The sequence below is a fragment of the Haplochromis burtoni genome, unplaced genomic scaffold, assembly GCF_018398535.1.
Source record: "Haplochromis burtoni strain Fernald_Lab_line unplaced genomic scaffold, NCSU_Asbu1 Contig_29, whole genome shotgun sequence".
Taxonomy (NCBI): Eukaryota; Metazoa; Chordata; class Actinopteri; order Cichliformes; family Cichlidae; genus Haplochromis; species Haplochromis burtoni.
The window spans coordinates 1329969-1342577 of NW_024582390.1; the positions used below are offsets into that span (position 1 = coordinate 1329969).

Consider the following 12609-nt stretch of genomic DNA (forward strand, 5'->3'; position numbering starts at 1 on the left):
GTAATTCTATGTCAAATTACTGTTGTGCTTCTACTTGATTTGCCTAAAAATGTTATAACATATACAATGATTGCTAATATATCAAAATACTCCATCAGGCACTTCCAGCATGTTCTTTCATATTGAGGTATTTTCTGAACATGAATACACCAAAAGCGATTAAAGATCAAAGCCTGAAAATTTGACTGGTCATTCTCTGCATGAAATCGAATCAGGATCTGTAATTTGGGACACGACACACATATCAAAAAATGTCTGAATACTGGCTGATTAAATAAACCCATTTTGTGTGCACAGACATTGCCAAAAGACTCTAATAATTCAAGTACAAGTACCAATGCAATTTTGTACATAAATATGGCAAAACAATTAAGAGTAATGGGAAAAAGGATTTAGGTGTTCACTTCATGTGAGTAGTCCTGCAAGGCAAGGTTTCCTTGTCTACTTGGTGTGATTGGTAGTCCAACACCAGACCCTAAACCATTGAACCTGACAGCCATGAAGGGATCAGGCAATCAGCGTCCTGACTGCCACAACGAATGCTGCAATTATTTTGATATCCATGAAAATGCTACATTGTTGTGTTTTAATGCCCCTTGGTATATTTTAATTTGACCTGTCTTGAAATCTAAGTAGAGTAAGTCTCAAAAATGAAACATTTTCTCTTTTCCTCATTCTTAACTCTCCCTGTCTCTCCTCTGTCAGTGTGTGTGAATGAGTTAACCCTGACTTTGTGTTTCAGGGGTAGGATTACTCCTGGGGTCTTTGCCCTCTGGGCTCATGCACCTTCTTCCTCGCCTGTTCATCATCATCTGCTATTTAAAGCTGAAGAAGTGCTCCGGTTGATCCCAGATTGTTGCATGAACTGTTCTAGTGTGGTTCATCTCCTTTGTTCACATGTTCTGCTGTTCTTGAACTCATTAATCCCTCTTCTGTCGAGAATCCATAGTTTTAAAAATTTGGAGATGTTTGTGGAGAGTATTCTGTGGAAAAGAAATATGTGGGCTTACCTTCTTACTTGACCCTGGAACTCCTTGGAAAATAATCAAAGTCTGAATAGATGTGACCTCACCATTGACATTAAACCTGTTTAACTTATTTATCCACCATACTGCATTTAAGTCCTTCTAATGTCCTTGGTTATAACACAATGTGTGGAGAAACAAACAAACAAAAAGCCAGAAAGTGGGTGGATGGGTATTTTAAAAATAAATATGTAGAAATGTAGTTGCTATATGAAGGTAAGATTGTGAATGACTGCTCCTCCACTGGCTGGAGAAGAAATCATTTTATACGTCTAAACTTTCGGCCATAAAATGTTTAGGCAAATTAGAGATGGTCCAGCAGAAAATGATAAAGTCAAACTATAGAAATACTGAGCTAAAGTCAGCATAACCCCCCCTCCAAACCTCTCCATTTTCTCTTTAACTAGATGTCTTACGTAAGAAGTATTAACAAAATGTGCGTACTAGAGCAGAAAAATACTCACATTAACTGATAATTAGAGACAAATGTAAATGTTTTACGTAAACTTCGGTAGCAATGGTGTCACCTTCATAGTGGAGAATCACAAATTGCAAAATAAATAAATATTTTCCTGTTTTTTTAAGATAACATATTCGCGGTTTTTATCAGTACAGAATGATTTTTTAAAGCCGTGGTTAATGGCAATAAAAACGTCCCTGTTGTCGTTGTAGTTTCTGAAGAGTAGATTATTTTTGCCTTCACTACCTGCACGTGCCGCCTTGTTTTCCTACGTCACTTCCTGCGCGCCAGATCCTGAACCAAGAAGTTGTAAACTAGCGTTAAAAGTTTCTGCTGACGATATTCTTGCAGACTTCGTTGTTTTTAGATTGCATTTTGGGGTCATCCGCTTCAGACGGCTCAAAGTTCAAGTATCTGTAATGCTACTGTGGTTGTTCCGATAATATTATGTTGCTGAGTCTGACTGTTAGCAGCCAGATTAGGGTCGCTAGCTGCTACCATTAGCAACAGAAGCAGCAGTGCAGATAACGTTAAACAAAACGAAGTTAGTAGCTCTAAAAGGCAACATGGATCTACACAGATCACCTTTTTGCAGACGTAGGGTGTCTTAGATTGTAGCCGATGTCTGCTAGATAGCTCTAGCTGTCAACATGTCTAATCAGCTGACTGCAGAGCAACAGCGAATGATTGAGGAGAACAGGCGGAAGGCTTTAGAAAGACGAGCCCAAAGACTTGAACAGGCTAACAGCACCAATGTTAAGCCCTCGGTAGGCTCCAAAAGTACTTCAGTGCAAACACAGCTCCCCAAACAGAGTCCGGATCCTGTTGCCTCAGTTCAGCACAGAGAAACCTCAGTCTCGGGACCAAAATGCTTTCCCCCTCCCTTAAAAAGGGAACCACAGAGCCAAAGTCAGCAGCAGCTGCCTGGCACTAGCAGCCACTTCAACTATAGCACTGTGTGTAATTCTGCATCTTCAAACCAGGTGGGGTTTATGCTTAAATGTGCAGTCATTTACTGTCGGTGAGGATAGTTTTATAATGCTTCGTATTATATGTCTCTCCAGACTCTTACTAACTCAACTCCTCTGGAAAGTCAACGTTTGAGGAGCTCCGTCTTGTCTCCTGAAGGAAGCATCCCCGTGGGGCCAGCTCAGGGCAAACATCAACTCTCATCCAGCAGCTCCAGAGGTGCAGTTGGCTCATTTTACAAGCAGCCCAGTAAACCTGCTCAGAGTCAAGTGGCACAGCTTTCCTCTAACCCCACCTCTACAAATGTCGTACCTGCAAAAAAGCCTGCCATCTCTGTAAGGGGAAGATGTGTACCTCACACAGAAGACCGTTTCAGGGTAGAAGTGAGCTACCATGCAGGGCTTATTGCTGTTTTCAAGTCCATCCCCTCAAAAAACTATGGTAAGTGTTTGAGATGCTTACTGTGCTGTTTTGCAGCTGATGTGTTACTCAGTGAATTTTGCAGTGAATTTTCAGTGCTTGTTACTCTTGAAGACCACCAAAAGCCATTGGTATACAGTCATATCAACCATGTGACTAGACATTTACAATGTGACACCTACCTCCTAAAAGTGTTATGGACTTGGTTAGATGCTGTCAAGTTGTTTTCTTGAGTTTTTCTTATGATCATGCACTTGGCCTCCCTCACTGCACTGAGATCTCATTGGATGTCATATTTAAAATTACAGCACGAATTCAACACTTTGGATCAGCTTTAGATATTATGTCAGTTTCTTTTGTCATAAAAGGGAACAGGCCTCACCTGGCCATAAAACTGCTTACCAGTCATTTATTCTCTGCTTGAATTAGTCTCTGAAAATATATCTAAAATTTTTGTAATTCCTAAACAGTTAATGCAAAAACTGTAAAAACTGTTATCTTCTTCTATGAACATAAATCTCTAATCCTATATAGGATGATTAGCAATTTTAAAATAGTTATTTTGTATTATATACTGATTTTGCTGGCTTTTGGAATTAAAAATGCAATTTTCTGCCTTAGATCCTGCCACCAAGATGTGGAACTTTAGTCTAGAAGACTACCGACAGCTAAGTACGGAAGTATTCACAGGATCTTCCATATTCAGGAGCTCAACTCATGCACGCTGCTGTTTTTAAACAAACTCTGTCTTAAATCATTACTTTTTTTCTTGACCCCGTATTGCAGTGGAGGAAGCAGCTGCCATTCCTTCGGTGTCTTTGAGACCTTTGGAGGGAATGGAAGCGGTGGACGTGACGGAGGCCACCAGCCGAGCTCGGGACGGCACGGCCCTGGCAGCGCTGCTCAAGTTATGTAATGGCTGGCAGAAGCCCGGAGCCACTTTGCAGGGCCAGTGCATTCTGGTGTCCCAGACAAAGTTTGAGGTGGACATTGGCTACCATGTTGATGTCATTGCAGCATTCAAGCAAATGCCAACAAAGAACTACGGTAACAGTGGCTTTATTTGATTATGTTTGTTTTTTTGACAGTCTCTTTGCTTTTGTGGTTTCTGATCTCAGATTTTTTTTGTCTGTGGCAGACATGAAAACAAGAAAGTGGAATTTTTCACTCGAGGACTATAAGAGACTCAGTGAGTAATGACACTGGCTTTATTTAGCAGGTCTACCAATGTCCCTGTTACATTTGCCATCTTGTCTTACCGCGCTGTGTTCCATACCCAGTGGATCTCCTCAGTGGGATAGCAGCAGTGGAGGTGGAGCCTCTTCCCAGGGCAATAATCCAGGCTTTCTCTGCCAGGTTTGATGGGACTGAAGCCAGGATTTTAAACGTCCCTGAGGCAGACCTCTCTAGCATCGACCCCTCTCTCACCCGAAGCCTCATGCCCTTCCAGAGGGAGGGAGTCAAGTAGGTCTCTTTGGGTAGTCATTAGTGCTCTTTCTAAGCAGTGTAGCCAATAATAACAATAAACAGTTATTTATTTGTAATTTCTTCTATGTGTGCACATTAAAAGCCACTGTTTGTGAGACATTCCAGTAATGACCTTTTATCTTAAATATTTCCTTCTGTCTCTGCAGCTTTGCAGTGTCTAAACAGGGCCGCCTCCTCCTGGCTGATGACATGGGCCTGGGAAAGACTATTCAGGCCATCTGTATAGCAGCTTATTACAGAAAGGAGTGGCCTTTGTTGGTGGTGACTCCGTCCTCTGTACGATTCACCTGGGCTGAGGTAAAAACTGTGCCTAAAGAAAAATAAGCTCATTACTTAAGAGGTGCTAGAGTTCATCGCTTTGTTTCCATTTAATAGCGTCACGTTCGGTCAGCACGCGCCGTCTTAAGGATATCCTTCTACTGTCCTTTGACTCAAACTCTGTTCTCCACATTATAATCCTGGTTTCTGCTTAACTCTCTCTGCATTTGAAGAATGTTAATGTGGTTCCCTGTGGACTTCTTGCTCTTTGTTAGGTGCTTTATCTTAGCAGCGAAGATGGCAGCCTTGAATTTAATGCTTCCATTTCTTTGTCTCATGGGTGCGTTTGATAATTAGAACTGTGAAGCACTGATTTATGGTGGAGGTGTTAATACATGTTGTATTTATTTGACTCCTTTCCTTTGACTGTTTTTATCCTGAAATCAAATATTTAAATGCACTGTTAATTAGTTCTTTTCAAGTTAAATGATTACTTGTTTCATCTTGAACTTTTCAAAACAGAGAAAAACATCAGTTATTTGTTACCAGATCCACAGGAAACATATTCACATGGCTTGCTTTTTATCTACTTAAAAATAAAACTGATATTAAGTTTTCTGTTTCTTTGTGACAAAGAAAAGTAGACTGGGAAATTGTAATCTTAGGTACAGTGCTGTGCAAAAGTCTTGAGTCACCCCTCATTTCTTTATATTTTGCATCCAAGTAGACAGTCTTTGATGTAATTTTTAAAATTGCTTTCTGAAGGTCTTGCCAAGTTTTTCTTTGGGTATCAACTGCTTCATTTACAGCCCAGTCCTTGTACCTGACCAGAGGATTTCTTTTTTGTGACGCTACACAACACTGGGGTGAAACATTGTTGTCTCTACAAAGACCATATTCACAAAAAATCACAATTTATTCCAATCTCTTTAGTTCAGTCTGCAAAAATTGCCAATGTTAACACAATTTTACAAAGGGGAAAAAATAGTACTGTTGCACCAACAAGGTGGTTCAAAGAGCTATTAGCCTCTAAAGAATAGAAGAAACTGGAGAAAAAAGAAATCTCAGGCTCCGACAGTCTCGGTCGTTGTGTCCTCAGGCCTTGGGGCGATCGTGGCTCAAGAGTTGGGCGTTCGTCTTGTAATCGCAAGGTTGCCGGTTCGAGCCCCGGCTTGGACAGTCTCGGTTGTTGTGTCCTTGGGCAAGACACTTCACCCGTTGCCTACTGGTGGTGGTCAAATGGTCCGGTGGCGCCAGTGTCCGGCAGCCTCGCCTCTGTCAGTGCGCCCCAGGGCGGCTGTGGCTACAATGTAGCTTGCCATCACCAGTGTGTGAATGGGTGGATGATTGTGTATAGTGTAAAGCGCTTTTGGGGTCCTTAGGACCAAGTAAAGCGCTATACAAATACAGACCATTTAGCATAAAAAAACTATCTATAGCAGATGAACAGCAACTGACGCAGAACGTGAGCGTGATCCATATTAATGAAGGGAAGCAGGCCAAAAAGGGAACACTGAAAACCAGTGGCAACTGGTCTGCTAGCCAAAAATGGTTGACTTTGAAATATTAACATCTCTTTGTCCCTGTCTTTCAGTACTTTCTAGTGTCAGTGACCATCCGTGTCTTATGTTCTGTAGCATCTATTTTTTTTGTTTAACTTGCAGCAGCAGTGCATTTTCAAAAGCAAATTTCACTCACTTTCACAGCCCCCCCTCCCGCCCCAAAATAGGACGAAACGCAGTCCTCTTATCAGAGGTTGAAATCACAGTCACCGGATGTCGTCCCATTAAAGGACACTTCCTCTGTCTGCCCTGGGTCTTATCTGCACTGTTAGTCTTGTGCTTTGGGCCAAATGTACAGCACAGCACAGGAGCTATAATTTAATGAGTTTAAACTGGGCTGACAAGCGAATGGCAAGAGAGTAAGCGAATTGTCAGTGGGCAGTTTTTGTAAACTGCATGATTGATTGTTTTTCAATGGGAGCACTCTTGCAGTGGTTACCATGAATTATTTGTGGTGGAAAAACATAAATTAGCTGTTATTCACAAAGTAATGTTGGCTATAAATTTAAGAAACTGGTGGGATCCCAGTGCTAGTTAGACCAATCCTGATGCTTTGAGAGTGTTTTTTCAGTCTGTCTCTCTCACACGAACCTTTATCTGTGCCTGCAGGCCTTCAGACGCTGGCTTCCCTCCTTGACTCCTGACAGCATCAACGTAGTGGTGAAGGCCAAAGACAGTCTGCGGTCTGGTTTAATCAACATCATCAGCTATGACCTGCTGAGCAGGATGGACAAGCAGCAGCCAGGAAATCCCTTCAATGTTCTCATCATGGTGAGCTTATTATTTAAGCATGGCTGTTTTCAGTTCACATTCATGTTCAGGTTAAGGTTCCTAAATCCTCGCTGACGTGTCGTTCTGTGTAGGATGAGTCTCACTTTCTGAAAAACATGAAGACTGCTCGTTGTAAAGCAGCATTGCCTCTGCTTAAGGTACTTTTTTTTCTCTCTCTCTCACTTTTATTTAATGTTTTACTGGGATTAATAATTTTGTTAGATACACCATAGGGATTGTTTGTTTTTTCCTCCTTCCTTTGCATGGGTCACAAATTAGATTTGTTATTAGATTATATTTGAACGGTTTCCCTCATAATTCATTAAAATTCAGGTAAGGCCCAGATTTCAGTAAATCTGTGTGTCAGATAGCCCATAGGCTGGCTGAACAATTGATTTAATTTTGAAGGCAAACAGATCTGGGATTTCTGCCATCAGACAATTATCTGTTTCTCTGCAATTTACAATTTAAGCGAAATCCACAGTCCATGCGACTATTAATATCATGGTTATTTTTCCACCAAGATTAAAAACATGTAATCAAATCAAAATATATAATTTGCTCCCATGGACTAGACTGAGTAAACAGTTCTCTGTGATCAGAGTTGTCCGTCTTTCCATCCTCAGGTAGCGAAGAGAGTGATTCTCCTGTCGGGGACCCCCGCCATGTCCAGACCGGCTGAGCTGTACACTCAGATTTTGGCCGTCAGACCGACACTCTTTCCACGCTTCCATGAGTTTGGGATCCGCTATTGTGATGCCAGACAGGTAGTCTGTTAACTATAAAGAATTTCTGCTACACTAATTGATGTTTAGTGCTGTTTACTTGTATGTGGCTGTGACTCCAGGACACATGAGACTATTAGAAGACTAGCCAGCAGATATATCTGTGCCTCGCCTACTTTGTAAAGTGTCCAGTTCTTGATCGGAGATGTCTAGCATTTGCAAAATGGGTTAAATAATTCATAGGACTGCTGACAAGTACACAACAGGTTTATGAGGTTACAGTTAGTGCATGCTGTGAAACCAGTGTAAGCTTATGACTGGTGTATTGGTGTTTAAACACATGTTTGACTTTTATTAAAGCAAATTTTTGTAGAAGAAAGAAAAAAATCTTAAAGTTTACATTCAACTCTTTCTAAGTATAACATTTGAACTTTTACATGCCACATTTTATTTTCCACCAGTCATTCCCACTATCACCTGTTCTTTTATTTTTTTGCCCTTCACTGCACCTACAGATGACCTGGGGCTGGGACTACACGGGCTCTTCTAATCTTGGAGAGCTGAAGCTGTTGTTGGAGGAGTGTCTGATGCTGCGCCGTCTCAAGTCTGAGGTCCTTTCCCAGCTTCCTGCTAAACAGCGCAAGGTGGTCACGGTGACCATCGATGGGATCAACACCCGCACGAAAGCTGCTCTGTCAGCTGCAGCCAAGCAGCTGGCCAAAGGACATCGCAATGTAAGTCATAGGTGTTGAAACCTTTGAAACCCGGGAAGGTAATAGAATTTGAATACTGTGTTTTCTAATCATTTCTACATAATCAGGAAATCATAGAACTGATGGATATACTTTCAATGGACACTTTATTGAGTGTACCTATTCAACTTCTCATCTAATTAGCCAATCACATGGCAGCAGCTCAATACATTTATAGTCATGGTCAAGATGAGCTGGCCTGGTCTTAGTATTCCCAAAACTCCTGATTTTCCCGCACATCCATCTCTACAGTTTTCGGAGGATGGTCTGAGAAGGAGAAAGTGATTATTTATTATTAAGTGAGTGGCAGTTCTCTGAAAATGCCTTGTTGATGTCAGAGGTCAGTGGGGAATGACCAGACTGGGTAGGAAGCCACTCATATAACCACTCCTTATTATAACTAGTAACAACATTTTTAACCAAGGTGTGCAGAAGAGCATCTCTGAACACACAACACGTTGAAGCAGATAGGCTACAGCAGCACTGGGCTAAAGTTCACAGGTGCAGCAAAATAGGACAACAGAAGGGTCATAATTTGGTGTAAATAGCATGAAAACGTGGATCCATCCTACTTTGAATCATTGGTTCGGGCTGCTGGTGGTGCAATAGTGTCAGGGATATTTTCTTGGAACCCTTTTGGTTCCTTCGTACCAACTGAGCATCCTTTAAAAACCAGACACTACCTGAGTATTGTTGCTGACCATGTAATTTATGGTTGTACAGCCAAAAAATCTGCATCAATATGGACCAAAAACCTCTGAGGAATGTTTCCAGCTCTTTGTTGAATGTGCCACAAAGAGTGAAGACAAAAGCAGGTCAAAATCAAAGTGCCTGAGTGTATATTTCAGTAGTTATAAAATATCACAATATCTGCAAAAGTAGGATTTGTTTTATGTCTTCACTTGTATTGCTTGTACGCTCCTAAAATACAAAATTCATAACAAAGACTGTGACTAAAAAGACAAATCTGTTAAGAAGAGGCTGAGGAAGCTTTTAGTTAGCCTAAGGTAATCAGATGTGTTGGCTCAGTCCTCGAGCCTCAAGCGCACACAAATGCTTTTAAACGACCCAGAATTCTCCGGTCCAGCCTCATTGGAGTGTTTATACGGCCCGATGGGAGTGAGTCGCTGAGCTTGATTGTGCATAATCACAGTACTCCTCCGAGTAATGGCAGTCTCATCAAATCATCAAACAGAATCTCCTGTCAGTTCTTATCTTGAGATGTTCCTTATCTCTTTTTCAGAAAATGGAAGAGAAGGAAGCCCTCCTCGTCTTTTATAACCACACAGCCGAAGCCAAGCTACAAGCCATTATGTAAGTACAGACCCTCTAATGGTGGGGATCAGTGAGTCGAATCAGCTTACATTTGATGAGCGCTGAGATTAAAATGTAAAATGAAAGAGAATCTTTTGTCAGAGCATTATGATTGCACCGCACTGGAGATAACCAAGACTTCAGATAAAGACTGAATATTTCAATGTTTCTTTGAAATGGTTCAGCTCTGCAGTATGTTGTTCTGTCCCTCTCAGGGAGTACATCATAGACATGCTGGAGTGTGGGAGGGAGAAGTTTCTGGTGTTTGCCCATCATAAATTAGTCCTGGATCATATCACGACCGAGCTGGGGAAAAAAGTAAGGAAGACACATACTGATGATACCCCACACAAAGGGCTAGTAGTGCAAAGTGATGCAGCTGTGACGTAGAAGAATGAAGTTTAACTTGTTTGTTTGTTTGTTTGTTTTAAACCGGTTACTCAGATGAGATCTTTTGTGGGAGTAAACGTCAAACGGGTCAAGTCCTTCAGTAGCTGTGGAGAACAAGTGTGGGCGGCTCTGAGCACATTTGAGCTTTAGCACTACTACTATGACTTATTGTTCTTTCAAGTTTAATAAGGATGGGATTATTTAATTAATTTGGTGATTTATCTTGGTCTGCTGCAATAAGTCATTATTTTTGAGCGATTGTTTTCAGAAAATAACAAAGGTTTACTTCCTCCTCAGAATATCGGTTTTATCCGTATTGATGGGAGCACTCCGTCAGCGGAGCGACAGCAACTGTGCGAAAGGTTTCAGTACTCAGCTAAGACCTATGTGGCGGTACTGTCCATCACTGCAGCTAATATGGGCCTAACCCTGCACTCTGCAGACCTGGTGATCTTCGCTGAGCTTTTCTGGAACCCCGGGGTGAGACATGGAAAGCTGTCCCTGCAAAACACTCCGCTGTCACTGAAAGGACACTGTCAGTAACACCATTCTTTAATATTTTGGAATCCCGCTGTTTAAAAAGCTCCGGTTTGCTTCTCGGCCCACACATCAAATATAGAACAAGAAGTGTTCTAATGCTACCAAGCTGAATCCGAAAATTAGAGGGCTACTTTATTAGTACTGGTTGTCAGCATTTAACTTTTAAATAGGGAAAGGAAATTGAAAATATAAGATATGAAAGCACTTTTGTTATGAAAAGATAAATTAGTTACCGAGAAGAAAAAATAAATAATAATCTGCTCTTTACAAGACAATAAATGTGTTAATTTAATCTCTAAAGCAGAGTAATTTTAATATGGGAGTCTGTGGGGATTGACTCACGTTTTAAGCTACCCTCAAGTGGCCTTTAGAGGAACTGCGCTTTCATGAACACCACAGTTTTTCTGGTAACAGAGAACACAAAATTACATTATGACATTAGATTATATGTTATAATCCAGCCATAGTGTGTGTTTTAGTAATCATCCACGTGTTTAGGTTATTTTTTCCTAGTAGCCTTTCGAAACATTATGTCGCTCTGTTTCTTATACCCACAATGTGATAAATTCCCCCAAAACCTGAAAGGAGACATTTCCCAGAAGCACACATCTTATGCGGGTTAGATTTTTTTTTTTTTTTTAAAGGAGTCGAATGCAGAAAAAATGTGACTCATTATAAGCACATATTCAGCCACAGCTTCAGTTCCAGGTGGAAACTAGTGCTTTAATTTCAGCTGTCGGCAGATAAATTAAAAGCTTGAATAATGTCTTTTCATCGATTTTTCTTCTTGAGGAGTCTTTGGCCTTTTGGGGTCACTGCAGCTAAATGAAAAGCCAGAATCATTTTCTAAAGCTGTGAAACTCCTTTGCTCTTTTTTGCTATAAAGGAAAAAGCTTTTTTCCTCCACTGCAGGTTCTCATTCAGGCAGAGGATAGAGTTCATCGTATTGGACAAACCAGCAGTGTGAACATTCACTACCTGGTTGCCAAGGGAACTGCTGATGATCACCTATGGTATGTGTCAATCAGGAGGAAATACTGTATGACCCAACTACAGGCATTTATGTGGCTATTCAGACTGTTTCCTGCAACATTCATTAGTCTTGGTCTGTAACAGCAGAGGGAGGAGGAGGGGTTAATGTGGGCTGACTGGTGTGCATATTGTGACAAACAGTGAGTGAAGGGCTGGACTGATATTTATTTATGTATCATTCCAGGCCCATGATCCAGGAAAAGATGAATGTCCTGGAGCAAGTGGGTCTTTCTGAGGCAAACCTCTCGGAAACTGCAGAAAACACCAGCTTCCACTCCAAGGTAAACTGTGTATTTGTATGTAAATTAATAATGTATAGTGCTGTTAAGAGTTTTTACATATAGATTTATGTTTTAAAACACACTGATTATTTCTGTTTGTCTAGGATCCTGCCCAGAGGAGCATCATGGAGATGTTCCAGAGATCATTCTCTGCGGATGACGACATGGATGAGGCCATCTTGTTGGAGGCCGCAAATGACTGGGAGGACACTCCGCCCGAAACCACGTCTGCTCAGCACCACGGCACCAGTACGGACAAGCAGTGGAGCTACAAAGACCGATGATTGACCAATTTTATTGCCATCATATTTTGGGTTTGCCCATGGAGCAAAGCCTAGTCCTACATCTCAGCTACATCATGCCTGCACTGAGTTGAATGTTATTTTAATGGGTGAAAACTACAATAAATCTTTTTGTTTTGCTAATACAGGAAAATGTGAAGATTTTTTTCTACATCCTTTAAGTTGCATGGTGGCCAGATTACATGTTTAAACTCCTTCAAGATACTTCAGATTAACTTGGATTAAAATATAGCCATTTATAGGTTTTAAATTTATAGACTGTATGTAAAAGAAGGATGTTACCACCTGTGATGTAACTGTTAGTTTATGAATTTTTTTAA

The 12609-nt window shown here is 41.0% G+C and overlaps 1 protein-coding gene across 1 annotated transcript; it reads left to right on the forward strand.

The window, feature by feature from the left end:
• The first annotated feature begins 1740 nt into the window (after nucleotides 1-1740).
• smarcal1 (SWI/SNF related, matrix associated, actin dependent regulator of chromatin, subfamily a-like 1) lies at nucleotides 1741-12583 on the forward strand. The gene is made up of 17 exons (XM_005918281.3): nucleotides 1741-2468; nucleotides 2550-2895; nucleotides 3496-3546; nucleotides 3661-3921; nucleotides 4013-4063; nucleotides 4155-4338; nucleotides 4509-4659; nucleotides 6792-6953; nucleotides 7046-7111; nucleotides 7580-7720; nucleotides 8194-8412; nucleotides 9674-9744; nucleotides 9960-10062; nucleotides 10432-10614; nucleotides 11587-11687; nucleotides 11891-11987; nucleotides 12092-12583. The coding sequence occupies exons 1-17, from the start codon at nucleotides 2136-2138 to the stop codon at nucleotides 12269-12271; spliced, it is 2700 nt and encodes an 899-aa protein (XP_005918343.1). The 5' UTR covers nucleotides 1741-2135; the 3' UTR covers nucleotides 12272-12583.
• The last annotated feature ends 26 nt before the right edge of the window (nucleotides 12584-12609 follow it).

Bases quoted from the DNA above. Each gene is read 5' to 3' on its own strand.
- smarcal1 (XM_005918281.3), top strand. From the start codon at position 2,136: ATGTCTAATCAGCTGACTGCAGAGCAACAGCGAATGATTGAGGAGAAC. The intron at 2,469-2,549 runs GTGGGGTTTATG...ATGTCTCTCCAG, and splicing joins ATTCTGCATCTTCAAACCAG to ACTCTTACTAACTCAACTCC. The intron at 11,988-12,091 runs GTAAACTGTGTA...CTGTTTGTCTAG, and splicing joins ACACCAGCTTCCACTCCAAG to GATCCTGCCCAGAGGAGCAT.